Genomic DNA, 27,913 nt, shown 5'->3' on the forward strand with positions numbered 1-27,913 from the left:
AAAGGAGCTTTACAATGTAGGTGGGGGGGAGCAGGGGGGGGGAAGGATTGGGTGGGGGGGAGGGGGGAGGCTGGGAAAGGAGGTGAAGGGTAAACAAAGGAGGAGGCTGCAATGCTTGGTAAGAAATGTATGCATTATCTTGCCCATGTAATTGTAACCCCTCTGTACAATATGTTCACAAATAAAATAAAATTATTTTTAAAAAAGGCTTGCCCAGGGTTGCACAGCTACTAAGAGGCAGAACCTGGATTCAAATCTGAGTGCTTTCAAGCTCTTGGGAGACAGGGAGGCTGAAGAAGGGCACAGGTCTGACCTGCACCTTTTCCCTTGCAGACATCCTGGATGTTGCTTGTGCTCTGCATGCCTTCCAGATTCATCAATGAATCAGATGCTCCTGTGGTCTTCAGCCAACCTGATGCTAGTCCTCAGCTCACAAAACCATACAGAGTGTAGGTTCCTTGAATTCTAAACTGAGAGCATTGAGGCAGGAATCCATCCAAAGAAGAGAAGGGACTAGGGGCTGGGAAGGTGGCTCAGTGGTAGAGTGCTTGCCTTGCGTGCATAAGGCCCTGGGTTCGATTCCTCAGCACCACATAAGCAGAAAAAGCTAGAAGTGGTGCTATGGCTCAAGTGGTAGAGCACTAGCCTTGAGCTGAAGAGCTGAGGGACAGTGTCCAGGCCCAGAGTTCAGGCACCATGACTGGCAAAAAAAAATTTAAAAAAAAAAAGAAGAGAAGGGACTAGAATAAGGGGATCTGGGAAATCAGTCATCAGAACCACAGATGTATGATGTCTGCTTTCTGTCACAACATCCTCAGATTAATACCAGGTCCATACCCTGCAGCAGCCTTGTACCCACCACCATCTTGACCCCAGTAAACCTCCTCTTCATCCTCAGACTGCAGCTTTCCATGAGTCTTCCGTGTCTAACACAGACTCCTCCCCTAAGGACATTTGCTGAATACCCACCCCAGCATCCATCCCAAAGCTCAGCACAGGATCTGGCCGCTCCTCTCTTGGTAGTCCTTCCTTAGAGGACAGAGATGGGTTGACATTGATATCTAGCCGGGCTAGATATCAATGGCTCACATCTGTAATCCTAGCAACTCAGGAAGCTGGGATCTGAGGATCATGGTTCAAAGCCAGCCTGGGCAGGAAAGTCCAATAAACCACCCAAAAGCTGGAAGTAGAGCTGTGGATCAAGTGGCTTGCTAACTGCTACAGGATGGTGGTCGCTTAGCCTTTTGGCTCAATATTGGTGTTCTGCCATGAGCCACACCTCTACTTTTCTTTCTTTTTCCTTCTTTTTGATGAGAAATCTCATGGGCTTTCCTGCCCAGTGTTGGCTTTAAACTGTGACCTTCAGATGTCAGCCTCTTGAGTAGGTAGGATCACAGGTGTAAGCCACTAGTACCAGGCTCTGAGGCTCTGAATTCTTTTTTGTTGTTTTTTGGTGCCTGTCCTGGGGCTTGAACTAAGGGTACTGTCTCTGGGGTTTTTGTTTTGTTTTGTTTTGGTTTGGTTTGTTGTTGTTGTTGTTTTTTGTTCAAACCTATCACTCTACCACTTAAGTCACAGCTCCACTTCCAGCTTTTTTGATGGTTAACTGGAAATAAGAATCTCCTGGATTTTCCTGCCCAGGCTGGCTTTGAACTGTGATCCTCAGGTCTCAGCTTCTCAAGTACCATGGGTTACAGGTATGAGCCACCAGCACCAGACAAGGCTCTGAACATTCTTAAGCACCACACATTGTGATTGCACTAGGAGTTTGCACATGGTACCATAGCACCCCTGGTTCTATCTCCCCACCAGCCACTGGGTTACCTGGGCCTTCACACCTGTCTCAGCCTCCCCTCCCCCTCTTGATCCCATATACCATCTCAGCTGCCCAGGGCTGCCATTGCTCATATTGGCCCTATATGCCTTTCTTCTGGGGATTGCACAGAAAGGGACTCAGGCAAGCACATGTGCCCCAAAATACTTCACACTGGGTCTAGCAGCATCTTCTCCACCTGGGCTAGTAGCACCAGAAGTTCTTTCCGAGTTTCTTCCTGACCAACCCAATCCAGGCACTCAGTGCATGTCCATACAGAGATTGTGAGCCCTCTCAAGGGATCTAGCAGCTGGTGGGAGAGGAACTTGAGCCACTGAATGAGAACCCAGGTGCCCATAGGAATGGAACATAAAATAACAAATAAGAGTCACCATACTTGGGGCTGTGGCTAAGCATGGGGCTTAGCATATATGTGACCAGAGGTTAAATTTCTAGATTATACATACACACATATATAATATATAATACATATACATAATATATACATGTATGTAATATATAATAAATGCATTCATATACATAAATGTATTATTATACATGCATACACACATATACACATCACACACATATATCAGATATATTATAATATATATATTACAGACTAGACTATATAGAATCTATGAATAGGATATATAGAATATTTAAAATCTATGTTCTCTACATATTCCCTATATTCTCTATATGTTCTACATATACTCTAAATAGAGAATGTAGATTCTATATATTCTATGTAATATATACATTACATATGGTATAGATTACACATTGTGTTCTATATTTATATATTAAAATTATATTTTATAATAAAATTGCTACAAATATTATGTATTATATAGAACATATATGTGCATGTATTTATCTCAAGTCCTATGAAGAGCTGAAGTTTGGGGATGGGAGGCTGTACTAAGGTTGAAGTGGTCGGGGCAGGGCTGTGGTGGAAGGAGGACCCAGTAATGGTCCAAGGCAGCTGATGGGGAAGAAGGCAGACTCAGCATATATCTGTGGCTCTGCTGACTGATTTCTCAGATCTGTTCAATTGCTACCTATCCTAATTCTCTCTCTCTCTCTCTCTCTCTCTCTCTCTCTCTCTCTCTCTCTCTCTCTCTCTCTCTCTTTATATATATATATATACATATATATGAATATAAATAAGGAGAATACATTCATCAAATATATGTATGTATATGCATATATGTATATATGCATGTATACATACATATGTGTACAATGTATATGTCATTTCATGCTTGTGTCCCACATATGGCCAGACTCCATTAGGAGAGACTCAGAGCTGGGGAATCTAGCCCACAGGTCTGGTCTGTCTGAACTAAGCTCAGATGCTGGGGGCACAATGTCAGGGAACCACAGTGTGTTTCCTTGACAGGTCAAGGATCAAGCTAGGATTCAAGGAGATTTTTTTATTAGCAGCATTCGACTAACCCAGACTGGTGCAGAGAGGCAAGGCTCCCTGATGCTTTTCTCAATTGCCCTGAGCTATTGAAAGACCAGCATGGGGACAGTGCGGGAAGCCCAAAGAAGAGGAACACCAAGCCAGTGCTGCTTCCACAGGCCTGAACATGGCCAGAGAGCCATGTAGCAGCGTGGACATGTGAACTTGACTAGATAGGCACTTCAGCTCTTTGAGTGAGTGAGATAGGAAAGATATCCCCTCTCCCCGCCACCCAGATACTCAATATTGGCTAATAATCACCTGTCCCCAGGCGGAGCACTGAATAGCAGGGAATATGGGCCTTAAAAGAAGCTCCAGAGGACACTAGCACACAAGCCAATGAGACAGATCTCTGCAGGGGCATGCCTCAGGCAGGGCCTGCTAACCTGGGAAGGGCATTCTGTAGCCTCCCTGCTTCCTGGCCAGATCTGCTCTACCCTAAAGCCTACTTCCTTCCCTCCTTCTCTCCTTTCCTCCCTCTCTCTCTGTCTCCGCTCACGGCTGCTTCCCCAGAGCTACTTCCTGTGTAAGAGTAGTCCTCTCCCTCCTCCTCACTCTGCCAGCTTCTATCCTCTTCCATCCATATAAGTTTTTTTTTCTTCTTTGTTTTTGGGGGTTTTGCTTGGGGTCTTCTTGGTTTCTGGTTGTCTGGGTATGATTTTCTTTAGCACAAATCACACCTGGTATTCTTTTACATGTATATATTCATCTATCTGTGCCTCTTCCACAGGGAAAGGACTCTGCTTTCCATGGTAGGGGAGCACATAAAAGTTCAAGCTATACATCCTAAAGGTTATAGCCAAAAGATTATGCAAATGCCAGCTGACATACCACAGTACTTGGCACTAATTGGACCCCTGGGAAAGAGAAAAGATACACACATAGACAGATGGACAGCCAGGCAAAGGAGGTACACACATGAACACATAGAACCACATGCACCCCAACAGAGACTAGCTCTATTTAGCTAATTCCTACAATAAATGCCTCCTCTACAATTGCCTTCTGCTAGCTGAGTCTTTTTGCCTAAACCATTGGACTAGCCAGGTACTAGTGACTCATATCTATAATCCTAGCTTCTCAGAGGCTGAGATCTGAGGATCAAAGTTGGAAGCCAGCCCAGGAAGAAAAGTCTCTGAGACTCTCATCTCCCATTAACTACCAAAATGCCAGAAGTAAAGCCATAGCTCAAATGGTAGAGTATTAGCCTTAGCAAAAAAAAGCTTAGGGGGCGGTGTCCAGGCCAAGAGTTCAAGCCCTAGGTCTGGCACAAAAAAATAAAATAAAATAAATGAAAGTGTTGGACTGAGCCTGGCAGCCATGCTGGGATGCAGTAGGTGGCTCTAGACTCCTGACATTCACAGCATAGATTGGAGTCTAAAATCAAGCCCATCATGAGGGAGATACTTCACAAGCATCCAGACTAATGAGAGGAAGGCTGAAGTGACTGATGGTGGACAGACCAGCAAGATGGAGCCAGAAGCTATAGAGAGTTTCTTTCAAAGGGGTAAAGGAGATAGTGAAGGAGTGGGCAGGAGTAGAAGTGGTCACTGCTCTGGTCAGAGCCTAGAGGGGGCTAGGGTCCATGGGAACATCTCCACATAGAACATCATTAGACCAGACTTGCCTGTCTAGGTGACTCCCTCCCTTACCACCCAGCCCCGCCCCATGGTTACCACAACAGTTCCAGGCAGATGTAGGGTCACTGGGGCCTCTCCAGCCATCAGGACAAACTCCGGCCTAGAAAACTGGAGAAAATATTCAGACTACTTATAGGGGAGAAACAGGGTCTGGGCTTCCTCTAGGAGCTCATCTCCCCCAGTTTCCCCCAGCTCTTTATTCACCAGACTCCAAAGGAAACAGGTTTCAGCAAGTTGGAGCTAATGTGGGGGGAAGTTCCCCGCCCCACCCCCACCAGCTGTGCTGGCCTCAAAGCTACTATGAGTGGATGAGGGAGATTGACACGTCTTGGCCCTTAAGTAAGCACAGGGACATCTTTATTAAGAGTTCACAATTCACACAGCATTTCATAATCCTTTGGATGTCTCAAAACTATAAACACAGTCTAGCCAGGAGCAAGTGGCTCATTCCCATAATCTGAGCTACTTAGGAGGCTGAGATCTGATAAAAGCCAGAAGTGGAGCTATGACTCAAGTGGTAGAGTGCCAGTCTTGAGTTGAACAGCACCCAAGCCCTGAGTTCACACACACACACACACACACACACACACACACACACACACACACACACACACACACACACACACACACACACACACACACACACACACACACACTATGTTCAACAAAAAGAACTTGTAAAAATAAAACATTTCAGGTTTTAGCTTAGGGAAAAGGTTTTCCAGCTCTGGTAGTAGAATCAAAAATGTTCACCATCAACTCTCATTCTTCGTTTTTACAAAACTAAAACAAGGAATGTTTTAGTCCTTGTGTTACTTAGAGCCAGCCAGCATGTACTGGCTGTCTGTCCTCAACTCATTTTTCAGATGAGAAAGTGGAGGCTCCAAAAGGCTAAAAGCTTACTGTTCACACAGCCAGCAAATTGCAGACTTAGGGGTTATGTATAATGTGCCCCCAAGGACACCCAGCAGGACCTTGGTCTCAGGAGACCACAACTGGAGGTGGGCTGCGTCCTGAGAGAGTCCAGGGGATACATCCTTAGTGGTGATCAGGAAATAAAGCTCCTAAGGCAGCATGTGCTGAACACCAGAAGCTGTGAACTTGCTGGGTGTAGGGCTGCCCCATTAAGGCTCTCAGGATCCCCTTTTTGAAGGCCTTGGAGAACAGCATGGGGGGTGGGTAGAGGTGTAGCATGTGGAAGGAAGCAAGACCACACAAAAGGAGGGATGCCCAGAGGCCATTTAGAGCTCAGCTCTAATTTGTTGCTAGTCTCTAATTTCCCTGTGACAAAGACTTTCTGAGTCCATCTGGGTTTGATGGTCCCAAAGGGACCCAATGATAAGACACAAGGTCAGGGCCACAGCTTCTCCGTGAACAGCCTGTCACCCTACCTGCAGCTTATGGCAGCTCCCCAGGCACTGGTCCCTCAGGACCACTGTGGCAGCATCTTGTGTCTTGTGTCTTGAAGTAGGACTGTTTTATTCTAAACACCAAAGTGAGCGGGGAGCTGGTGGCTCATGCCTGTAATCCTAGCTACTTAGAGAGGCTAAGATCCAAGGACTGTGGTTTGAAGCCAACCTGGACAGAAAAAAATCTGTGAGAATTTCATCTCCAAATAACCAGCCAAAAGCCAGCAGTGGAGGTGTGGCTCAAGTGATAAGAGAACCGGCCTTGAGCCAAAAAAAAAAAAAAAAAAAGGCAAGTGAGAGTTCAAAGTCCTGAATTCAAGCTGGTACAAAAATGAATGAATGAAACAAACAAAAACCCCACCAAAATTGCTATGACTGGCTTCAGGGCTGTTTGCAGAAGATCTTCTGGCCAGAGGATTGTCCTGGGCCCAACCATCATCCAATCAGCCAGCACAAACTTGACCAGCTGACCCTCCTTATAGCCTCTCTATGAGGAGTCCTGGCTCCCCGAAGTCCCCTGGCAAGTGCATGGGCCCTGGACAGCTCCCTGAGTACATGCCCCCTCTTGCTTCTGTCCTTCACAACATTGGCTGTGAACTTCCTGAGAGGTGGGCCTTGGTCTCTTCAACCTATTCATAACACAGAGTCTATTACAGACCTGGCCCACTGAGGCTCTGTGTCACCACCCCTATGGAGACTATCTCTCAGCCGACTTTTTGCTCACCTTTCCTTTTCTTTGCAGGAAACTTCTTGGAGAAGGAGTTGTTGGCCGTGATCTTTCTGCTCCTGCCAAGGGCACAGACCCGGAACTGAGCCTCCTGTCTTCCTGAACGTCATGGGGAACAGCACCTTCAACACTGCTGGCCAGGGATGGAAATGTCATGAAGCTGTTGATGATGCTCAGACACCGGACATCTGGGCAGGTGCACCCGTGCCTCATGTCTCCAGCCCCCACCCCATGAGGACTTCCCATAGCCAGTGTTCAGATGGGGAAACTGATACTTGCACAAGTCAAGTTTGCAGAGCCATGGAGCTGGGTGAGGTTTGAGGTGCAAGACCATGGTTTGCTGTATTTCTTCACCCCAAGACTCCTCCCTCTGTGCTGGGGGTATGTGATCCCAGGTCCCCAGTAATCCCTGAGGTAGCCATGAGATCCCATGATCTGACTTCCTTCCTTCATGTTTATATGTTTAAAATGCTTTGACCATGGGCTGGGAAGGTGGCTCAGTGGTAGAGCGCTTGCCTTGCATGCATGAGGCCCTGGGTTCGATTCCTCAGCACCACATAAGCAAAAAGAAAAAAGCCAGAAGTGATGCTGTGGCTCAAGTGGTAGAGCGCTAGCCTTGAGCTGAAGAGCTGAGGGACAGCGCCCAGGCCCAGAGTTCAGGCCCCACGACTGGACCCAAAAAAAAAAAAATGTTTTGACTATAAAGATCAATCACGCACCACATAAAGGCAGCACATAGCAGATGCACCAGCAGTACCATGATGTCACGACTGAGTGGATTCCACTGTTACATGCTAACACAACACATCATGTGGTTAACAGTGGCTGGTATAAGGAACTGGTATAAGGAACCTACCTTGCCATCCTATTCAGCTCAGCAATACCATCAGCAAAATGGATAATGGTAACAAATGACTCTCACTCACCTAAGCATTCGCTACTGTGTACTTTTATCATTACTTCAAAGTATACTCCTTGAGCAAAAACCTTGAGAATTTTTTTGTTTAAAAAAGTATTTTAGTCTGGGCACCAATGGCTCAGAACTGAAATCCTAGCCACTCAAGAGGCTGAGATTGGAGGATGATGGTTCAAAGCCAGCTCGGGCAGGAAAGTCTGTGAGATTCATCTTTCCAATCTCATGTGGTATAGTATTAGTCTTTTTTGTTTTAAATTTTCTTTTTTGTGCCTGTTCTGGGTCTTGAACTCAAGTCTTGGGCACTAAGTTGGGTTTTGGGAGGGTTTTTTGTTTTGTTTTGTTTTCTCAAGGTTAGCGTTCTATTGCTTCAGCCACAGCTCCACTTCTGGCTTTTGATGATTACTTGGAGATAATTATCTCTTGGTCTTTCCTACCTGGGCTGGCTTCCACCTGTAATCCTCAGATCTCAACCTCTTGAGTGGCTAGGATTACAGGTGTGAGCCACCAGTACATGGCATAGAGTTCTAGTCATAAGTAAAAAAAGTTAAGAGAGCTCCAAGCCCTGAATTCAAGCCCTAGGACCAGCAATCTCTCTCTCTCTCTCTCTCTCTCTCTCTCTCTCTCTCTCTCTCTCTCTCTCTCTCTCTCTCTCTCTCTCTCTCTCTCCCTCTCTCTCTTGCAAACAGTTGGCCATGTTTTTCCCCCAGCATCCTTGTGGATCTCTTTCCTTTGTCTCTTGATTGTGGTGCTTTCTCTGGTGCCAATTTTGTGTTATTTTACCATCATGGTTCTGAGTACTGAGCTACTATAGTACACATGAGCATGCGTGCACATGCGTGCACACACACACAAATGAGCACATATGCACGAATATACATGCAGGTACACAGACATTGTGCACCTAGGCACACATACCTGCACACACACACACACACACACACACACACACACACACACACACACAGACCCTAGGTATATAGGAGGCTATGCTGTACAGTTTTGTGTAATAATGTGTTATGATGTTCACACAATGATATTGCCTAACAACACATTTCTCAGAATCTGCCCTGCTACTAAGAGATGGATGACTCTGGATGATTTATGGTATCAGAGGGAAGCTGTTTTCATTGGCAAAAAATTAGTTTCAAATGTCAAGAAAAATCACAAGGTAAATATTGTGACCACTAGTCAAATTGTACCTATGGATATGACAAGTGTGGCCAAAGCCATTGACTTAGCCATGCAAAAATAAGCTTCATCACAATCCTCACCAAAGCACCAAAGAAATACATACTCCAACCCTCAATCCCCACAGTTCCAGCTCCTGGAAGAGATGGATCCAGGGATACAATTGAAGTACCAATGTTAAACTAATGAAAACATGGCTTTGCAACGTAACTTTACAACCTCCTCCCACAGAAAGATGGAGCCATTTCCCAAGCCTTTGAATCTGGGCTGGACTTAAGGCTTGATTTGGCCAATAAAATGAGGAAGAAGTCAGGGAAAGGCAGTGCTGGAATTTATATTCTCTCTGTCTCTGTCTCCCTCTCCCCCCCTCTTCTCTTCTTCCTTCCCTTCTCTCTTTCCCTCTTCCTTTTCTCTCCCTCCCTCTTTCCCTTCTTCTCTCTCTCCCCCTTCCTCCATTGTTCTGTCTTTTCCCTCCTCTCTCTGTCTTTTTATCACTGTCACTGTCTCTCAGACTCTCTGTCTCTATCTCTGTCTCTCTCTCTTTCCTTTCCTCTTGTTCTCTCTGTCAGGTGAGCAATCACAGCCCAACCTCTCAGAAAAAAAAAAGCAGCCAAAAACTCCTAAGAGCCCAGCAGGTTCCAAAAGTGTAGGCTGAACACAACCTCTGTGCCCTGCAAAGGTGCCAGCTAAATGAGGTTTGCTTTGACCGCTGGGCTTTGTGCTGTGTGGCAGTGAGAGATTACAACAGCTTGAAGCACATTGTTGCTCTGTCCCTGAGCCAGAATGTGGTTCCCAGAGGAGACAGTGCCTGATGAAAGTCGCCCCTCAACACCAGGCTTCTCCATTTCCCAGTGGAAGATTTTCTGAGAAGCAAGAGGTTTCTTTCTCATCAATAATCACTTTTTTAAGCAGAAAATGAGCCATCTCCCACCAAGTTCCCAGCACCTGCTAACCTCTGGACTCACCTGTTAACAAAGAGGCTGCAGCGACTCTGTGTTGTGTTGCTCCAGCGGGGATCCAGGGAGCTCTGAGTTTCCATGCTTCTCTCTGAAACTAATCATACACACACTGGAAGGTATGGATGGAAATGGAGGCCTGGCATTCTGGAATCAGGCAGCCCAGAATGTAGATAACATCACAACTCGTTAGCTGCATGCCCATGGTGAAATGACGGAACTTCTCTGAGATTCAGAGACTCATTCTCACATGAAAAATGTCACAGGTGGGAGGTAGGAGCACTGTAAGAGGGGAATAAGAGGGGCTAGGAATGTGGCTTAGTGGTAGAGTGCTTGCCTAGCATCTGCAAAGCCCTGGGTTTGATTCCTCAGTATCACATAAGCAGAAAAAGGCAGATGTGGCATTGTGGCTCAAGTGGCAGAATGGTAGCCTTGAGCAAAAAGATCTCAGGGACAGTGCCTAGACCCTGAATTCAAGTCCCAGGATTGGCAAGAAAAAAAAGAAAAAAGAAAAAAGGAGGTGGAAACAATGCTTGATAAGAAATGTACTCATTATTTTGCCCATGTAATTGTAACCCCTCTGTATGGTATTTTTCACAATAAAAAAGAAAGAAAAAGAAAGAAAGAAAGAAAGAAAGAAAGAAAGAAAGAAAGAAAGAAAGAAAGAAAGGAAGAAAGAAAGAAAGAAAGAAAGAAAGAAAGGAAGAAAGAAAGAAAGAAAGAAAGAAAGAAAGAAAGAAAGAAAGAAAGAAAGAAGAGAGAGAGAAAGAAAGAGAGAAAAAGGAAGGAAGAAAGAAAGGAAGGAAGGAAAGAAGGAGAGAAAAAGGAAAGAAAGAGAGAGAGAGAGAGAGAGAGAGAGAGAGAGAGAGAGAGAGAGAGAGAGAGAGAGAGAGAGAGAGAGAGGCCTAATGGCAAAGGATAGAATAATATCTTGTTTTAGGACCAAAAACAGTAACTTTAATTAGAAATAAATATATAAATCATAAAACCAAGTGAAATGGTGTGTGCCTGTAATCCTATTACTCAGGAGTTGGAGACAGGAGGATTAAAAGTTTGGGGCCAGCTTGGGTTACATAAAGAGACCCCATCTATAAATAAATGAGCAAATAAAATAAGGAAAAAATCAGCAAGCTCAGTTTTAGTTGAAAAACAAATTTTTTAGAAGTTATACTTTTTCTGAAAATCCATATAGAAAGTAACTTTTTCCTGTAATCCTAGCTAACCTGGGTAGCGTGACCTGAGGATTAAGATTCAGAGCTAGACTGGGCAATCAAGTCCCACAAACTCTTATCTCCAGTTAACCAGCAAAAGGCCAGAAGTGGAGAAGTGGCTCATGTGGAAGAGCACCAGATGTAAGGTTGAAAAAAACCAAGCAAGAGCAGGAGGTCCTATGTTCAAGCCTCAATACTAGCACAGATAGATGGATACATAGATAGATAGATAGATAGATAGATAGATAGATGATAGATAGATAGATAGATAGATAGATAGATAGATAGATAGATAGATAGATAGATAGATGATAAACAGATATAGATGTTGTTTCAAAAGCTTTTCTTTTTGTTTCTTATTCTGTTTGGGTTTTTTTTAACTGTGGGGTTTTTTTTTTTGTCGTTTCTTTTTTGGTACTGAGGATTGAAACTAAGACATTGCACTTGCTAGCAAGCTCTTTGACACTGAGCTACCCCAACATTGAAGCCTTGTCGCTTCTTCTGAATTGTTCTCATCATCTTGTCCAGTTAGATTTTCATTGGAAATGTAGTTAACATTTGCTACCATTGTCTCTGCTCAATGGTTAAAACTTCTCTGGGGAGAGGAAGGGGACTTATACTCAGCCCCTTCACTCCAGGGCTTTCTGGAAGAGTGCTGCTTATGTGGCCTTTCTCTGTCGTGGGAGAAAAATGGCTGGCACATGCTGGGCACCAGTGGCCTACACCGGGAGCTCAGGACCTCACCCACCTCTGCAAGGATGCAGGTCATCCAGGGCCTGGGTAGCAGGGCTCTTGCTGCTTGCCTGGTGCAGCCTCTTCCTGAGCAGATAGCTTCTGCTCTGTGGCTCACAGGTGCTTTCTTCCACAACTCTCCTCTCCACCTGAAGATCAAGGGCATCACAAGCTGCTGCCCCAGGTCAGCAGAAGGGGGAATTTACGCAGACACCAGCAAACTACTTGTCCGGCTAACCCAATGTGTTTACCCTATCCAGGGAGAGCCCAGTGTCACCTTGTCCCATGACTAGAAGATGCTCTGGATCTATCCACACACCCTCTAGCAGCAAGTCGCTCCTCCAGTCCTGTGTCAGGTACATCAGGGCCATTCTAGTGCATTTCTGTCCTGGATGGAGCCTCTCAGCACTCTGTGCAGCAAGACCCAGCACTGTGTCCTTCCCACCACAAACCTGGGGTCACCTTTCCTACCACTTCATGCACATCTGTCCCTGTTTAATATATTACCTTAAACTTCCTTGCCTGTCTGTGTCCCCTGTCTTGTTTCCACCACAAATGGAAGTGTTAAGTGTCAACACAGAACCCATAGACACTGACCAGAACAGTGACATGCCACTGGATGGTAGGCTATGACGTCTTTCAAATAAATATACCCTTGTCCCACACAGGCACCATATGGATGGAGATGAAGGGACAGATGAGTCAACATTGCAAACAGTCCACCAGAAGATGTCCCTCCTAGTTAGGTACTGGTTGTTCATGCCTGTAATCCTAGCTATTCAGGAAGCTGAGATCTGAGGATCGTGGCTCAAAGCCAGCCTGAGCAGAAAAGTCCATGAGACTCTTATCTCCAGTTAATCACCAGAAAACTGTAAACGGAGGTGTGGCTCAAAGTGGTAAAGTGGTAAGAGCTGTATTTCACCTGCTAAGACAGCTGAGGTCTACAGTGAATATTAGGTAGGAAAGGACACTATCTTTTCTTTTCTTTTTCTTAGTTTCTTTCTTTGGTGCTGATCCTGGGGCTTGAACTCAGGACCTTGGGATGTCCTTGGGATTTTATTTTTTTTGCTCAAGGCTAATTCTCTACCATGTGTGTCACAGCTCTACTTCCAGCTTTTGGGTGGTTAATTGGAAGTAACAGTCTCGTGGACTTCCCTCCAACACTGGCTTTGAACTGTGATCCTCAGATCTCAGCCTCCTTAGCAGCTAGGATTACAGCCGTGAACCACTGATGCCTGGCTCTGGAAAGGACATTTTTCTTTCTTTCCTTCTTTCTTTCTTTCTTTCTTTCTTTCTTTCTTTCTTTCTTTCTTCCTTTCTTCTTTCCTTCCTTCCTTCTTTCCTTCCTTCCTTCCTTCCTTCCTTCCTTCCTTCCTTCCTTCCTTCCTTCCTTCCTTCCTTTCTTTCTTTCTCTTTCTTTCTTTCTTCATGTCCTGGGGCTTGAACTTGGGGCCTAGATGCTGTCCTTGAGCTCTTATTGCTCAAGGCTAGCACTCTACCACTTTGAGCCACAGCTCCACTTCCAGTTTTCTGGTGGTTAATTGGAGATAAAAGTCTCAAGAACTTTCCTGCCCAGGCTGGCTTTGAACCACGATCCTCAGATCTTAGCTTCCTGAATAGCTAGGATTACAGGCATGAATAACCAGTGCCTAGCTAGGAGGGACATCTTCTGGTGGACTGTTTGCAATGTTGACTCACCTGTCACTTCATCTCCATCCACATGGTGCCTGTGTTAATCTTGGCCTGGGCTCATCAACATATCCCTAAACAGATATAGCTGCCTGGCTGGTCTCTGTCTCTGCCTCCCTGCTCATCATCTCAAATAAAAATCTCCTTGCATTGAATACCATAGGCCCCTTGCTTGCCCATCCCTCTCCAGCCATGCCTTGGTATGGGGTGGGGGAGATACCAAGAATCAACTTCTAGAGCTTCCTATGGGCTAGGAAGAGGCTATCTCCACCCAAGGCCACTTTTCAGCTTGTCTCCAGTCTGATTTCCTTCCCTCACTACTCTCTCCCAGACTTCTTTCCCAATACATGATTCTTGCCCAGGAATCCCAGCCACAGGGATGGAGAAAACCCAACCTTTGTCAAATATTGACCATGTGCCAGGCCCCTGCAATGAACTGGGCATATAAAGGACAGAAAGCAGACTGGTAAGACAAAGGCAGAAGGCAGGGGGTGGCCAGAGACCTGAGGATAAAATATCAAGCAAGGCCTAGAAGGTAAGATAGAAGAACTAAATTTCAGGTCATAAATGTGATGATTCTATATAAACACTTGCAAAGATCTAATGGTCTGACCCATGCTAGAAATCAAGCTCTACCTGGGAATTCAACAGTACTACCCAACAGAACTTGAATGATGAGAATATTTTAGATCTGCCCTGTCCAGCAGGGTAGGCACCAGCTCTCTCTGTAGGAACAGTGCACTTGAAATGTAACAAGTGTAACTGTGGTATCGGAAGTGTGTGTTTGTGCTGCTAGGGATGAAACTCAGGGCCTTGCATGTTAGGCAAGCACTCTAGCACTGAGCTACATAGCAGCCCCCTGAATTTTTTATTTTATTCTATTCTATTTTTTGTATCATGCTGGAGCTTGAACTCATAGCCTCACTCTCTTGCTTGTCTTTTTCTTTTTTTATTGTTATTACAAAGGTGATGTACAGATGGGTTAGAGTTTCAGAGGTCAAGTAATGAATACATTTCTTTTTGGACAGAGTCACCCTTCCTCATTCTCTCCAAGTTTTTCCCCTCTGTACTCACCCACAATTTGAACAGATTACTTTCAACATAGTGTCTAGTGAGGACCACAGCTGCATTTGTTCACCCTTTGTCCCTTCATTATCTGTGCTCACCCTTCCCTCCAGACAGAAAACAAAACAACAAAGAAAAACCCTCTTGTTTTCATTTCCTAGAGTCATTTCAAAAAAATACTATTTTATATGATCAGAGGAGCATTGTGCCTTTGTGCTTCTCCCCTAAGAGTATTACTTGGCTTTCTCTATCGAGGCTGGAACTCTACCCCTTGAGGAAAACTCTACTCTGAGCTTTTGGATGGTTAACTGGACATAAGAGTCTCATGATTTTTTTCTATATAGGCTAGCTTTGAACCGTGATCCTCAGATCTCAGCCTGCTGAGTAGCTAGGATTACAGGCATGTGCTACTGGTGCTTGGATTGCCATTCTATTTTAGTATTTGTTATCATTTAACCAATTTCAGTTTCAATAACCACACATGGCAGGTGGCTACCAGGTTGCTCAGTCTAGACCTGTACCTACCTCAGAGATAGAGCCGAGCACCAAGCCCACCAGCCTTCTGATGTGGAGGCTGGCAGGGGCGGGGTACACAGCCACTTCTTCCTGGTGGACCCGACAGACTTCCAGAACTGACATCAGTGGACGCCGCCTGTGCGGCTGATCTTCACACATGGCCAGCAGGAGAGTGTGCACTGGCTCGCTGAGCGGCAGGGGCTGCAGGACACAGGTTGGTGAGAAGGGCAAGCATCATTCAAGAATGAGCTATGAGGTCAGCATTGTGTGTGGAGCACCCTGCAGATGTCACTTCCAGAATATAAGCCTGCTCCTTCTGGAAAGTTCTGCACATATAATCTATCATCAAGGCTATATGGTGCAGAGCACTAACCTACACACACACACACACACACACACACACACACACATACACACACACACACACAACCTCAGTCTTTCACTATGGCATCCCCAGCAGCTAGACTGTACTCTTGTAGAACTAGTTTCTAAGAAATTCTAATGGTATCACGTGAAATTTTACACAAAGACATGCACACACATACTCAACAGTCCCAAACTGTAAAATGCTGTGCTGTACAACACTGGAGTTTGTATGCACTAAGCCTTCTTGTAGTATGTAATGTACTATACCCAAAAACCTTCAGAGGGAGGGCGGACACAGCAGGAAGCATTTGCCTGCCTTTGTAGAACATCACATCCCTTTGCATGAGAGGCATCTCACTTCAGAAGGGGCTGCTTTAAAAGAGTTTTAGTCAATAAAGAAAAACATAACAAAGTTGGGCATTGGTAGCTCATACCTGTAATCCTAGCTACTCATGTGGCTAAGATCTGAGGGTCTCAATTCAAAGCCAGCCCAGTCAGAAAAGTCCAAGAGATTCTTTTCTACAATTAACCAGCAAAAAGCTTAAAGGAGGTGTGGCTCAAGTGACAGAGCTCCAGCCTTGAATGAAAAGTAAAGTGAGGGTGTGAAGCCCTGAGTTCAAGCCTCAGTACCTGCATGCGCACATTTGAGTGCACAGAGAAAGAGAGAGAGAGAGAGAGAGAGAGAGAGAGAGAGAGAGATAACAGTACCTCTGTATCTGGAAATTCCTCTAGCTTGCTGCTTCCCTGAGAAGTCCCAACTGTGCCTGCCTGCATGGTGATGCTCATGTTCAATAAATGTGGCCCTGCTATGGGAAAACCACAAAACTAATCCAAGGCTGTGCCTGAAAAGCACAGTATGGCTTAAGCTGTAGGACACCTGCCTAACAAATACAAGACCCTGAGCTCAAATCCCAGTTTGAAGCAAAGCCAGGCCAAGCAGAACTTGGAGCATTCATTTACAGACCTGGTTTGGTGGGACATGGAAGCCCGCTGACCAGTAGAGAGTCATTCCCAAAGAATAGACTTGCACCTGTCCAAGGGAAAAGCACACAATTAGCTGTCTGCCATCTTCAGTATTCTATCATCCTGGGAGCAAAGTCAATTCCACAGAGTCATCTGTCTAACCCCACACCACCTTCACCCCTCACCCAGTGCTGCCTCCTACACTACAGGTGAGAAAGCCAGAAATCTGCTTTCTAGCAGAAATTATGACACCCAGATTAAGATACATACCTACCTATACACACACACATATATACATATATACATACACACACAAATGCATATACATACATACATACACACACACACAGAGGAAATCTCTTAGGAACTTCTGAAAAACTAAAGTATCTGCAAGCTGTTGGCTCAGGCCTGTAATCCTTCTCAGGAGGCTGAGATCTAAATCAGGGTTTGAAGCCAGACTCTTATCTCCAATTAACTAGCCATCAGCTAGGAGTAAAGGTGTGGCTCAAGTGGTAGAGCTCCAGTCTTGAGCAAAAAGCTAAGGGAAGGGCCCTGAGTTCAAGCTCCAGTATCAGTACAAAAAAATCAATCTTGCTTTACTGATGAATGTAGTGTGTGAGATTGATTCCATCCTTTTGCTCTTGTTTCCGCCTTGAATACTGATTTCATATATAGAGTCGCAGCAGCTATCTTCAACCATGAAGAAACATAAGATCAAAATGCCAACTGGTACAAAGAATAGAATGGAAATAGACTGTGTAGCTCTTCAGTAACATCAATGAGCTGCTGATCTCCCCCTACTTAAGTGACTAATAACTCTGTCTGTGACCCTGGCCATTGTACTTTAGGCTTTTGGGAGTTTGGAGCCAAAGCCATCTGTAAATGACATATTATGGTTTAATTATAAATCATTTACCCACAGCCTGTCCAACACTTCTTGAATGCTCATGATCTCCAGATTAAGTCATGTCAAACCCAGTTTACAAATGTAGAAATGGGCTCATCAAAGTTGACTTGCAGAGCCAGGCACTGGTGACTCACACCGGTAATCCTAGCTACTCAAGAGACTGAGATCTGAGGATCACGATTCAAAGCAAGCCCAGGCAGGCAAGGCCATGAAAGGCTCTCATCTCCAATAAACTACTCAGGAAAGGCCAGAAGTGGTGCCATGGCTCAAATGGTAGAGCTCTAGCCTGGAGTCAAAAAAGTTCAGGGATAGTGAGTGCCCAGGCCTTTGTTCAAGCCCCAGGACCAGTACAAGAAAAATATTGACTTGTCATTGTTAAAGAGCTAATGCGTAGCTGGCAAGGAACCATGAAAGCAATGCTTCTGTGTGTGTGTGTGTGTGTGTGTGTATGTGTGTGTGCGCGCGCGCGCGCGCGCATGTGCACTCACACACACACACACATTCACTAGTACTAGTACTAGTAAGGGCCTCCTGCTGTTCCTGAGTTTTTGTGTTCAAGGCTAGTGCTCTACCACTTGAGCCATAGCTATACTTCCATCTTTTTGGTGGTTAATTGGAGATAAGAGGCTCACTGACGGTTCTACCTGGGCTTTGAACCATGATCTTCTGATCTCAGCCTTCTGAGCAGCTAGGATTCCAGGCATGTGCCACCAGTACCTGGCTGAGATCAGTGTTCTTTAGCCCACTTCACCTCCAAGTTGAGAGCCAGGTTCTTCAGGGCTGGGCTGGGAGCTGGAAGTGCCACTCTGAGGACAGGTCTTTCCTGGGGGGCAGGAGGCAGGTGCTGCAAAGAGATCCCACATCTTACCTGTGACACATCCAACTTCTCATCCCTGCTCGATCCTTGTAGGAGTTCAGGGGCCTTGAATGGTGCAGCCTCTACATGAGAAACGTGGTCTTGGAAAGAAAGACTTCCATCTGCAGACAGCAAGACTGACCAGGGACAGACCACATAATCTGAGGAACCTGAAGCCAAGGCAGTGATAGGGTAATTAAGTAAGGGCTGCCATCTGGAGGGCCACCCAGGGGATTGCGCCTGGCAGGTGTCTGCCTTTGGGACTGGCTGTGAGCCAGATCCAGGGGAGACACAGACCTGAATAAATTCAATCCTGGCATACAAGGATGCTAAGGCTGGCCAAAAATTTAGCACCCAAGTGTATCAGTGGCCTGAAAGTCTTAAAAGGTTACAAGAGGCCAGAGCTGGAAATTAGGGCAAGGTTGAAGCTGTCTACAGCCAGACCAGGATCCAAGGCAGTTGGTCCTCTGGAGCTCTGTAACTGCTCATTGGAACATCAAGAGCAGAGGAGAGGGTATGAGCACTCAGGGAGAGGGAGAAGGGAGCAGTGCACCTTGCCCATGATGGGCCCTGTCACTTCCTGGAGCATGTATGACCTCACATGTGAGCCTTTGCTGTATACACCTCTTTGGTCAACCATTTGAGGTTTCTGAGCCAACATTTGAGTATGAGTTCTGTGTTTGCTTCAGTTACTGACTGGATACCTCAGATCTATCCTTCGATATCTGCTCCTTCCAGCATCTCTGTGCACAGATAGTGTGATGCTCGACCTGCCCAGAAGGGGTACTAGACAGACATTGCAGGAGGCAAGGGATCTGCTGTGTCCAGGCAGTGTGGATGTGAGAGATCTAGGTGTAGACATAGGCCCTGGATGAGAGAGTCCACTGCCACCTCCAGGCCTGGTCTGGTCATGTGATCACCTGCTCTAGACCCTCTCCACACCAATGTTACAAGTATTGTAGGTGGGCATCTTCCTGCTTATCTGAGCCTGTCCAGACCCCTTGGCCACCTGACTACTGGTGGCCATTGCCTAGGTCACGACTGGGTTATGATTGCAGGCCAGCTTTGCTGGGAAAGCCATGTTATCATCATAAGTTGTAAGCAAATCTCTAACAGGTCTAAGCCCCGACCTGGAGAGGGGGCTCTCATTCAAAGTTTGTCCCTCACTGGGTACCTGCCCTCAGCCCTAGATATAAGCGTTCTTATATCTTTCCATCAGTCCTGTATTACAGGTTAATTATTCGTTATACTAACCTCCCCTTGAGAGTACTGAATGGATGCAGTCTTGTTGTTGAAGATGATGATCTCCTCTTCCTCCTCCTCTTCCCTTTGGCTATCCTGGGGATTTGAACTCAGGCCCTCATACTTGCTAAGCCTGTGTTCTTAAGTTACATACCTAGCCCTCTTGCTTTTAGTTTATTTTTCAGATAGAGTCTTGTGCTTTTGCCTGAGTCATCCTTGGACCACAATCATCCTGTTATACCTCCCAAATAGCTGGTACCACAGGCATGCCCCACCATACCCAACTTGGGTTCCGTCTTCTGATACGATACAGAGAAGCTCAACATCTAACAGGTGGAATGTATGATCGTTGTCCTTGCCTTCCATATCTGACCAAGCATAGGTAGCCTGTCTCTCCTTAAGCATCATACATAACCAATGCCTTTCAAGCAAAGTCTTTCCATTCTACCACATAACATGGGACTAAAAAACAGGCCAGCCTCCAAATGCAGCTGCTAGGTAGGTGCCATTTGCCTTCGCATTCAGGTACCTTGGACTCACAGCCAGTTGAGAAGAAGCCAAAAATATGTTTGAAAAGCTTCCCATTCATTTGACTCTCCTGCAACTCAATTGCCCAATCCTCTCTTACCATTGCGAAGGTCTTCCAGGAGCTGCTCAGCAGCCAGGGACAAGAGGGACCAGATTTCTTCCTCAGACAGAGCTTCACCCCTGACCTGCAGTGCACTGGCCAGAGTCACTGAGGCCAGGCTCATGCCTGCAAAGAAACATGTGGGAGAGATCCTATTCAGTATCCAGAATCACACTGGGTCTTGCCCTGGTCACTGAACAGAATAGGGGCATTATGCTTCCATTGCCTGCATCCCAGGGCCATCCCATCCTAGTGCTAGGCTTGTGGGAGATGAGAAAGGGGGCTCCCTGGTGTTGCCCATGCCGGCTGGTTCAGACTTAGTGCATGAGCAAATAAATTCATAAGTTAGCTCCCCCACTGAAAGGTTAAATAAATTAATGAATGAACGGTAGAACCTTGGCCAGACCACCTCCTCTGGGAGAGTTCCCCTGACAGCGATTAGGCATGGATGCCTCTCTTCCTTTACCTGGGAAAGTGGATTAATAACCATTTGTGCCTCCAACCCACGATTTATGTCTTTTTTCTCTGGCTGCCACATGTCAAGTGTGAGAGATCAACACAGATCTTTTACCAGCACCCATTCACACAGTGAAGCACCAATCCCATGGTCTACAGAAGGGTAGACATGTTGAAAAGCAAAAGGAGGCAGCCAGGAGGGTGTAATCTTCCTCCTTCCCAGAAGCTAAACAAAGAACATGCCTTTAACCAAAGCTGACATTTCAATGTCTGTCCCCAACAAAGCCACCTCCCACTAATCTCTAGAGCCCCAGAAGCTAGTGGCAGCAGAAGAGGCCAGGTGGCAGGCTTTTCCTAATCTGGTTATATACCAAGATTTTTTTTTTCTGCAGCTAGAGCTCAGGGAGGATGGATATGTGTGTGTGTGTGTGCTGGGGGTGGGGTGGGGAATTCATATAGTATTGCATTATAGAACCTGTATTCCCCACCCACCCCCTCTCCATGGCTGCTAAGCCTAGCTTTCTGATCACCAGCTGTGCAGTGCTCTCAGAAAAGCAGATTCAGAGAAAAAACCTGGCTCTTCCATCTCTACCAGGGGGCAGGGAGAGAGAGCTACTGCCAGACCTCTTTAAGATGCTTGGCCTGTGAGCTGTGATTGAGCACAAGGAGTGTGTGGTAGGCAGCTCCTATTGACATTTACAGAGAGGAAAGTGGTCCAAACAAACAGGTAAAGATTTGATGGGAGGCAGATACTAGTTACCCTCATCTGATCAATGCCCTGTTTGCATTCATTGAAATCACACAGCTCTCCATATATATAATTACTATGTATCAGCTAAGAATTTTGAGTGATGAATTAGAAGCTCCAGACTAGACTCTTCCTTTCTTCTCTTCCTTTTTCTTCTCCTCCTTTTCTTTCATTCCTCTTCCCTTCCTTTTCTTCCTCTTCTCTTCTCTTTGACTCCCTTCTTTTCTTCTTCCCTTCCCTTCTTTTTTTTCCTTCCCTTCCTTCCTTTATTTCCTTTTCTTTCTTCTTCTTTTCTCCTCCTATTTTGCAAACTTAGATTTATAGACCAAGCATCTCCATTTCAGTGACATGCTTTCTAACTCTCTTAACCTCAGTGAATAGCTACTTTTTAAGGATTAAAAAAGAGAGATGATAAAATTTTGCTTCTCAGACAGAAAAATCTCTAAATCCCAATCTAAAATATGGACTGTGAGGGGCTTTTCTAATCACTTTAAGACTAGAAACAAAACAAAAAATCTTGAAATCTTCTAGGCTGATGTAGTTAAAACCTGTATTTTAATATAGTAATTTGCCAAATAGGTTACAATAATCCTTAGCAAAAAAACAAGCACTACTTAAGTGGTGGCTTTTACAATTATGATGGGTACTAATCCAGCATTCAAGGTAATTAACATACTATACTGGAATATTACTAAGGTTATTATAGCTACAGATAAGATCCTAAGACCTTTAGTTTCAACAATCCACATATTAGATTTTCCTTGTCTGATTGCCAACTAAGCAGACCCAGGATTGGCTGAATGAGATTTCCATATTTCTTTTTAAATTTCAAAACATAAATATGCAAAGAACCCTACGCATCCTGTGCTAAGACTGCATTAGAGAACTGGCCTTTGCTATGATTTTAGGTAAGGTTTGACCTCATCGATATTCATGTTGACATTTTATTGCTAAGGCCTTAGTGTTAGGGGGTGGAGCCTTGAGCTGAGATTAGTTCTACTAGGAATGGGTTAGTTTCGTGAGAACATATTGTTGTAAAGCAAGTCAGCTTCTCTGTCCACATGTACCTATATACCTTTCTGTATCTTACCATAAAGATTTCACCAGAAGCCAAATAGATGCTATACAACATTCTTGGGTCTCCAGAACAGTGAACTAAAGCCAAAACATTTTTACCTTCAGGTTATCTGGTTTCAGATATTCCAGATAGCTTCAAAATTTGACCATTGTGCCTCCAGAAAAAGAGACACACTGCTGCTAAAACATAAGAGGCCATGAGAAAGATGATTTTGGTGGAGCCTGTGAATTAAATAAGAATCCTCCAACTTTCTATCTATCTGCACCCTTTGATCTGAGCTATTCTCTGCTGCAGTCCCTTTGCTATCACCTTGTCTGCAAGAGGAAGGAGAAGATTCAGATAATCATCTTGTAAGGAAGGCAGACTGCCCATCATACCAGATATGACTTCTTCTTATCATCTTAAAAACAAAGAGCCCAAAACTCAAGAGACAACCTTGTTCCTATTCTGTTCCAGTAATAAAGTGATAATTTCCCTGGAACTTCTCCAGGACAAAGACTGAGCTCATAGTTAACCAGGTCATACCTTCAACTTAGGACTGTTTTAACTCTGCATACCTTTCTTACCCCTACTCCTAATTCTCCCTATTTAACCTCAAGTTAATATCTGTGCCCCTGAGGATGGCTGAAGAGATACTGAAGTGCTGTCTTCCCATGGCTGCCATGTAAGTAATCTTTCTTTGCCCCTCAACATGTCTATTTGGCATATGGGGATAAGGGACTGGACCTAACTTCAGACTCCTGAACTTTGGACCTGGGATCTAAAAACCCAAGTTACAAAAGGAACCTATTGAACTGCATTAGAAAGGCAATTGCAAAATCCCAGCTTGGAAAACTTTACAGGTCAAACAACCTGGTTCTTCAATAAATAAATATTTTTAAGAAATAATAACAATGAAGCAATTTAAAAACAAAATTGTCCAAGAAAAGAAAAGGCTGGGCATTGGTGGCTCATTCCTCTAATCCTAACTACTTGGGAAGCTGAGATCTGAGGATCACAGTTCCAAGTCAACCTAGGGAAGAAAAGTCCATGAAACTGTTATCTCAATTAACCATCAAAAGCCAAAAGTGTAACTGTGGCTCAAGTGGTAGAGCAGTAGTCTTGAGCAAAAGAGCATAGGGGCAGTGCCCAGGCCCTGAGTTCAAGCCCCAGGACCCACGGGTGGGAAAAAAGAAAAGAAAAGAAAGAGAGAAAATATTCCAAGTAGCAAGAATTCATCACAATTCATCACAAACAAGGAAATCTCAATAAGATATAGACAGATGATTTATCATTAAAAACCAAGGGATCCAAAAGATAGCTGGATGACATATTCAAATGATATGACAAGATGAGAGTGAGGAACTGCCAAGAATTGTATCTAATAAAGCCATCCTTCAAAATGGAAATTGAGAGAGAAATGAGTACCTAACCACATGTTGCTCGTAAGGCTATGCTCCAAGAAATAATACAGAGAATGTGTCAGACTAAAAGAACACACACTAGATAATAAGTGAGATCCACAAGAAGAAATACCTCAGGTCTTTGTACAATACAAATGTGGGGTTTTTTTGAGGGGGGGTCCAGTCGTGGGACCTGAACTCTGGGCCTGGGCGCTGTCCCTCAGCTCTTCAGCTCAAGGCTAGCGCTCTACCACTTGAGCCACAGCACCACTTCCGGCTTTTTTCTTTTTGCTTATGTGGTGCTGAGGAATCGAACCCAGGACCTCATGCATGCAAGGCAAACATTCTACCAGTGAGCCACTTCCCAGCCCCTACAAATGTGTTTTGATTGGACTCTTTTTTCTCTTGTGTGATTTAAAAGAACAAGGAGCATTCAATATCTAGAAAAATAGTTAACTTCTCAGGTTGTCCAAATAAGCATCTCTTCTGGTTGTTAAAGCTAAGAGGTCCTTGTCGTATGTGTGTGTATGTGTGTGTGTATGTATGTGTGTCTATGTGTATCTGTGTATGTGTGTGTCTGTGTCTGTGTGTATGTCTATGTGTCTGTGCGCACGTGCATGCATGAACTGATACTAGAGCTTGAACTCAAGGTTCACACTCTCACTCAGCTTTTCTGCTCACAGCTGACACACTGCCTCTGGAGCTTCACCACCACTTCCAAGTTTTTGCTAATTAGTTGGAGGAAAGAATCTCTCAGGGCTGAGATGTAGCTCAGTGGCAAAGCGCTTGCCTAGCAAGGGCAACGTCCTGGGTTCGATCCCCAGTACCAAAAAAGAAAAGAAAAAAAAAAAAAAAGAATCTCTCAGATTTGTCCTCCCAGGCTAGCACTAAAGTATGATCTTCAGATCTCAGCCTCTTAAATAGTTAAGATTATAGGCATGAGCTACCTGTACCTGGCTTGAAATTATAGCTCTGGAATTGTTCAGATCATAACTTCCATATCCAATGCCACCCTTAATGCAAGAGATAAGAAACAATTCACCATCCTTTCTCATTTAAAAACAACAAAAGAAAAACATTGACACACATATTCCAACGAACGTGATTGCTCTGCAGAAAGCAATCAATAATACAATTATTTTTATTTTTTGCACACACTCCCTATCTGACTGGCCCCAGAGATGTGCAGTGGAACATTATGACCTAACCCCAGAGTAAGTAGCTGCCAGGGGACAGCGCAGATTCCTGGAAACCATCTGGAGCTCTCTATTTCCCTGGCAGCTCTAGGCACAGCCTTCTACACCAGCTGTCCTTTGGAGAAATCTCAATGGAGAGTAGCCAATTTGGGTACACTCTGGGGACCCCGCTCCAGCACACTACTCCTTAAGAACCAACCTGGAGTCACAACTAACATTGTAAAGGTCCATTGATCTTCCTATAAGAGAAAAATGAACACTTCCTTTGCCCTTAACCATATGCCAAGTTTGTGTCCTGGATGTTTGCCATGGTTAAATCATTTCAATCTCATGACAAGCTTTGAAACAGGGCTAATATTTCTGTAGAAACTGAGGGACAGAGAGATTATATGATTTGTATAATGCCTCATTGCTTGGACTATAGGTTTAGGCTCTGGATTTTCAAAGGAATGCCTTCACCACCATATTCTGCTAGTTATAGGAGTGATCCAACACAATTTATGGAGCCGGCAGTCTAAAGCTGGAAACAGGCTGATCAGCCTTTCATCACACCACGACGCCTCTGGGCTCCTCTCCAAGTTTCTCTAAATGGTCTGGTGGGTGAGGTACTGCTGTGCTATGGCCTAAAAAAAGGATCATTAACTATTAAAAGGATACAGGGATCCCACATCAGATAAACCAAGGCCACCAGCCAGTGAGAATGCTCTGGGAAAGTTTCCAGCTAGTGAGCACTTGTTTAGACAAAGCTCACATCTCCCTCTCCATCATCTCTCATCACTCATGCACCTTCTTTGATCTGATCTCCAAGGACAAAGGTCTCTATAAAGACCCCATGATGTGAAGGTTTCTGTGGTCCTCTAGAGGAGACAGCCTACCTGGGGGCCCCTGGCTCCTCCAGGAGCCTCCTCATAGTCCTCTCTGATATGTTACCAGACTCTAGCGTATCTTAACTGCCAGGAAACAATCTTTTGGTATCTGACAGATCTCTGTCTGGTCTGATTTACAACAGCTCATCTTCTGGCCATGAATTTTTAGTAATCTTACTTGGGCCATGATGCTAGAGGCCTGAGATTCATCTGCAAAGTTATCCTGGCCCTCCTGCATCCATTTACTTATTATCAAGGATCTAGTAAAATTCAAGCTCTGTGCAGAGACTGGAATGGTAACCAATACAACATCCTTCCTTCACAAGGCCTGGGCACATGGAAATGGAACAGGTGAGCAATGAAAGGGTAGGCAAAGCAAATAATTGCATAGAATGGTAGGCTCTGAAGGAAAAGCAATACCTGGTGATACACACTACCTTGTCATTGGAGTGGGGACACTGCAGCTAGAGTATCAGGCAAGGTGCCTGGAGAGGGGACATGTGAGCTGTGATTTGGAGATTGAGAAGGAAATCTGCTGTGTAAGCAAGAGGGTGCAGGTTGTAGGTAGAGTCACAGAGCTAAGCAATGGCAGTCGGATGAGTCATCTCTAGTCAAGAGAAAAAAATTGCATTCTTGCCTAAGAGACATAGGACATTTGGCCAGGGTGCTTGCTTGTGCAGCAAATGGCATTCACACAGTGCAAAGCCAGCCAGAAGCCTTTTTGACTCAATGCTAGGGCTGAATACTGACAAGGGAAACTCTGATTTTATCTGTAAATCTGAATTTGTTTTATCACCTCCAGTAAGAACCCTGTGTCCAAGTCCCCTGGCAGATGCTGAATGATGACCACTGAGTTCCCTCTGTTGGATTGAGCCAGCTACCCAAAAACAAGGCATATGCATTTATTGTCATAATAAATACAGTAGTGTGGCTTGAACTCAGAACCTGGACACTGTTCCTTAGCGTTGTTGCTCAAGGCTGGTGCTCTTGAACCATACTTTCACTTCTGGGTTTTTGATGGTTAATTGGAAATAAGAGTCTCACAGACTTTCTTGCCCTGGATGATTTCAAACTGTGATCCTTAGATATCAACCTCTTGAGTAGCTAGGATTACAGGCATGTGGCCCCTGCCCCCTGGCTATTGTCACAGTACTTTACAGCATTTGTCAAGTGCTAGCTTTGAAAACAAAATGGCCTTTACTGCTCCTAAGCAATCGTTGAGTAGAAAGAAAGGCTTTGAATTGTGGGACTTTGGTCTCCTTCCATGATTCTGCCTTCATATGTCTACTCCCCCCAGCCTCCACCAACAAACTTGAGACAGGGTCTCTGGGACCTCTAAGACCTTTCTTAGCTCTGAGATTCAAGGTGCTATTACCTAAGAAGTAAAGGGATAAATTTGAAGCCAGGGGAAACAGAGTGGGGACAATATACTTAACTCCTGGCCTCATGGAAGAGATCATTAATCCCTCCTGTCAATACAGTTCTTTATTTCAAACTCTACCCCTGATTTTCTCACTCGCCTTTCTCCCATCCTGCCCCTCTTCTGGAAATGTTGCTTTTAGGATTTGATCTCAGGCCCTGTAGTCATTTCTTGCAGCTCCTGTAACAAATCACCACAAACTTACTGTCTAGTTTCAGAGACTGGAGATCTGACATCAGTTTCATGGAGTGGACAGGAACATATTGCCTCCATTAACTCACTGGGAGACTTCGTTCTTTATCTCTCCAAGTTTCTGAGGACTGTCTGCATTCCTTGGCTGGGGCTACCTCCCTCCCATCTCTGCCTCTGAAATCTTGGGGCCTTGTCTTCCTCCTTCTTTTGAGAACACCTGTCACTAGGAAGTGGAGTTATGGCTCAAGTGGCAAAGCACCAGTTTTGAGCAAAACAACAA

At 44.9% G+C, this 27,913-nt stretch overlaps 1 protein-coding gene across 3 annotated transcripts in view; it reads right to left on the bottom strand.

The window, feature by feature from the left end:
* The window catches only part of Frmpd2 (FERM and PDZ domain containing 2), a 113,065-nt gene that overhangs the window by 74,291 nt on the left and 10,861 nt on the right, over nt 1–27,913 (bottom strand). For 2 of the 3 annotated variants that reach the window (XM_070020783.1, XM_070020781.1), the window contains exons 2-9: nt 20,296–20,421; nt 18,438–18,595; nt 16,664–16,729; nt 15,343–15,534; nt 12,080–12,212; nt 10,130–10,217; nt 7,058–7,193; nt 4,961–5,032 (exon numbers count right to left, since the gene is read on the bottom strand). In XM_070020783.1, coding sequence (XP_069876884.1) covers nt 4,961–5,032; nt 7,058–7,193; nt 10,130–10,217; nt 12,080–12,212; nt 15,343–15,534; nt 16,664–16,729; nt 18,438–18,595; nt 20,296–20,421 — 971 coding nt within the window. The remainder of the gene's footprint in view (nt 1–4,960; nt 5,033–7,057; nt 7,194–10,129; nt 10,218–12,079; nt 12,213–15,342; nt 15,535–16,663; nt 16,730–18,437; nt 18,596–20,295; nt 20,422–27,913) is intronic. The other variant, XM_070020782.1, reaches the window with a different exon arrangement.

This window comes from Dipodomys merriami, unplaced genomic scaffold, assembly GCF_024711535.1.
Source record: "Dipodomys merriami isolate MVZ:Mamm:240054 unplaced genomic scaffold, mDipMer1.0.p SCAF_14, whole genome shotgun sequence".
NCBI lineage: Eukaryota > Metazoa > Chordata > Mammalia > Rodentia > Heteromyidae > Dipodomys > Dipodomys merriami.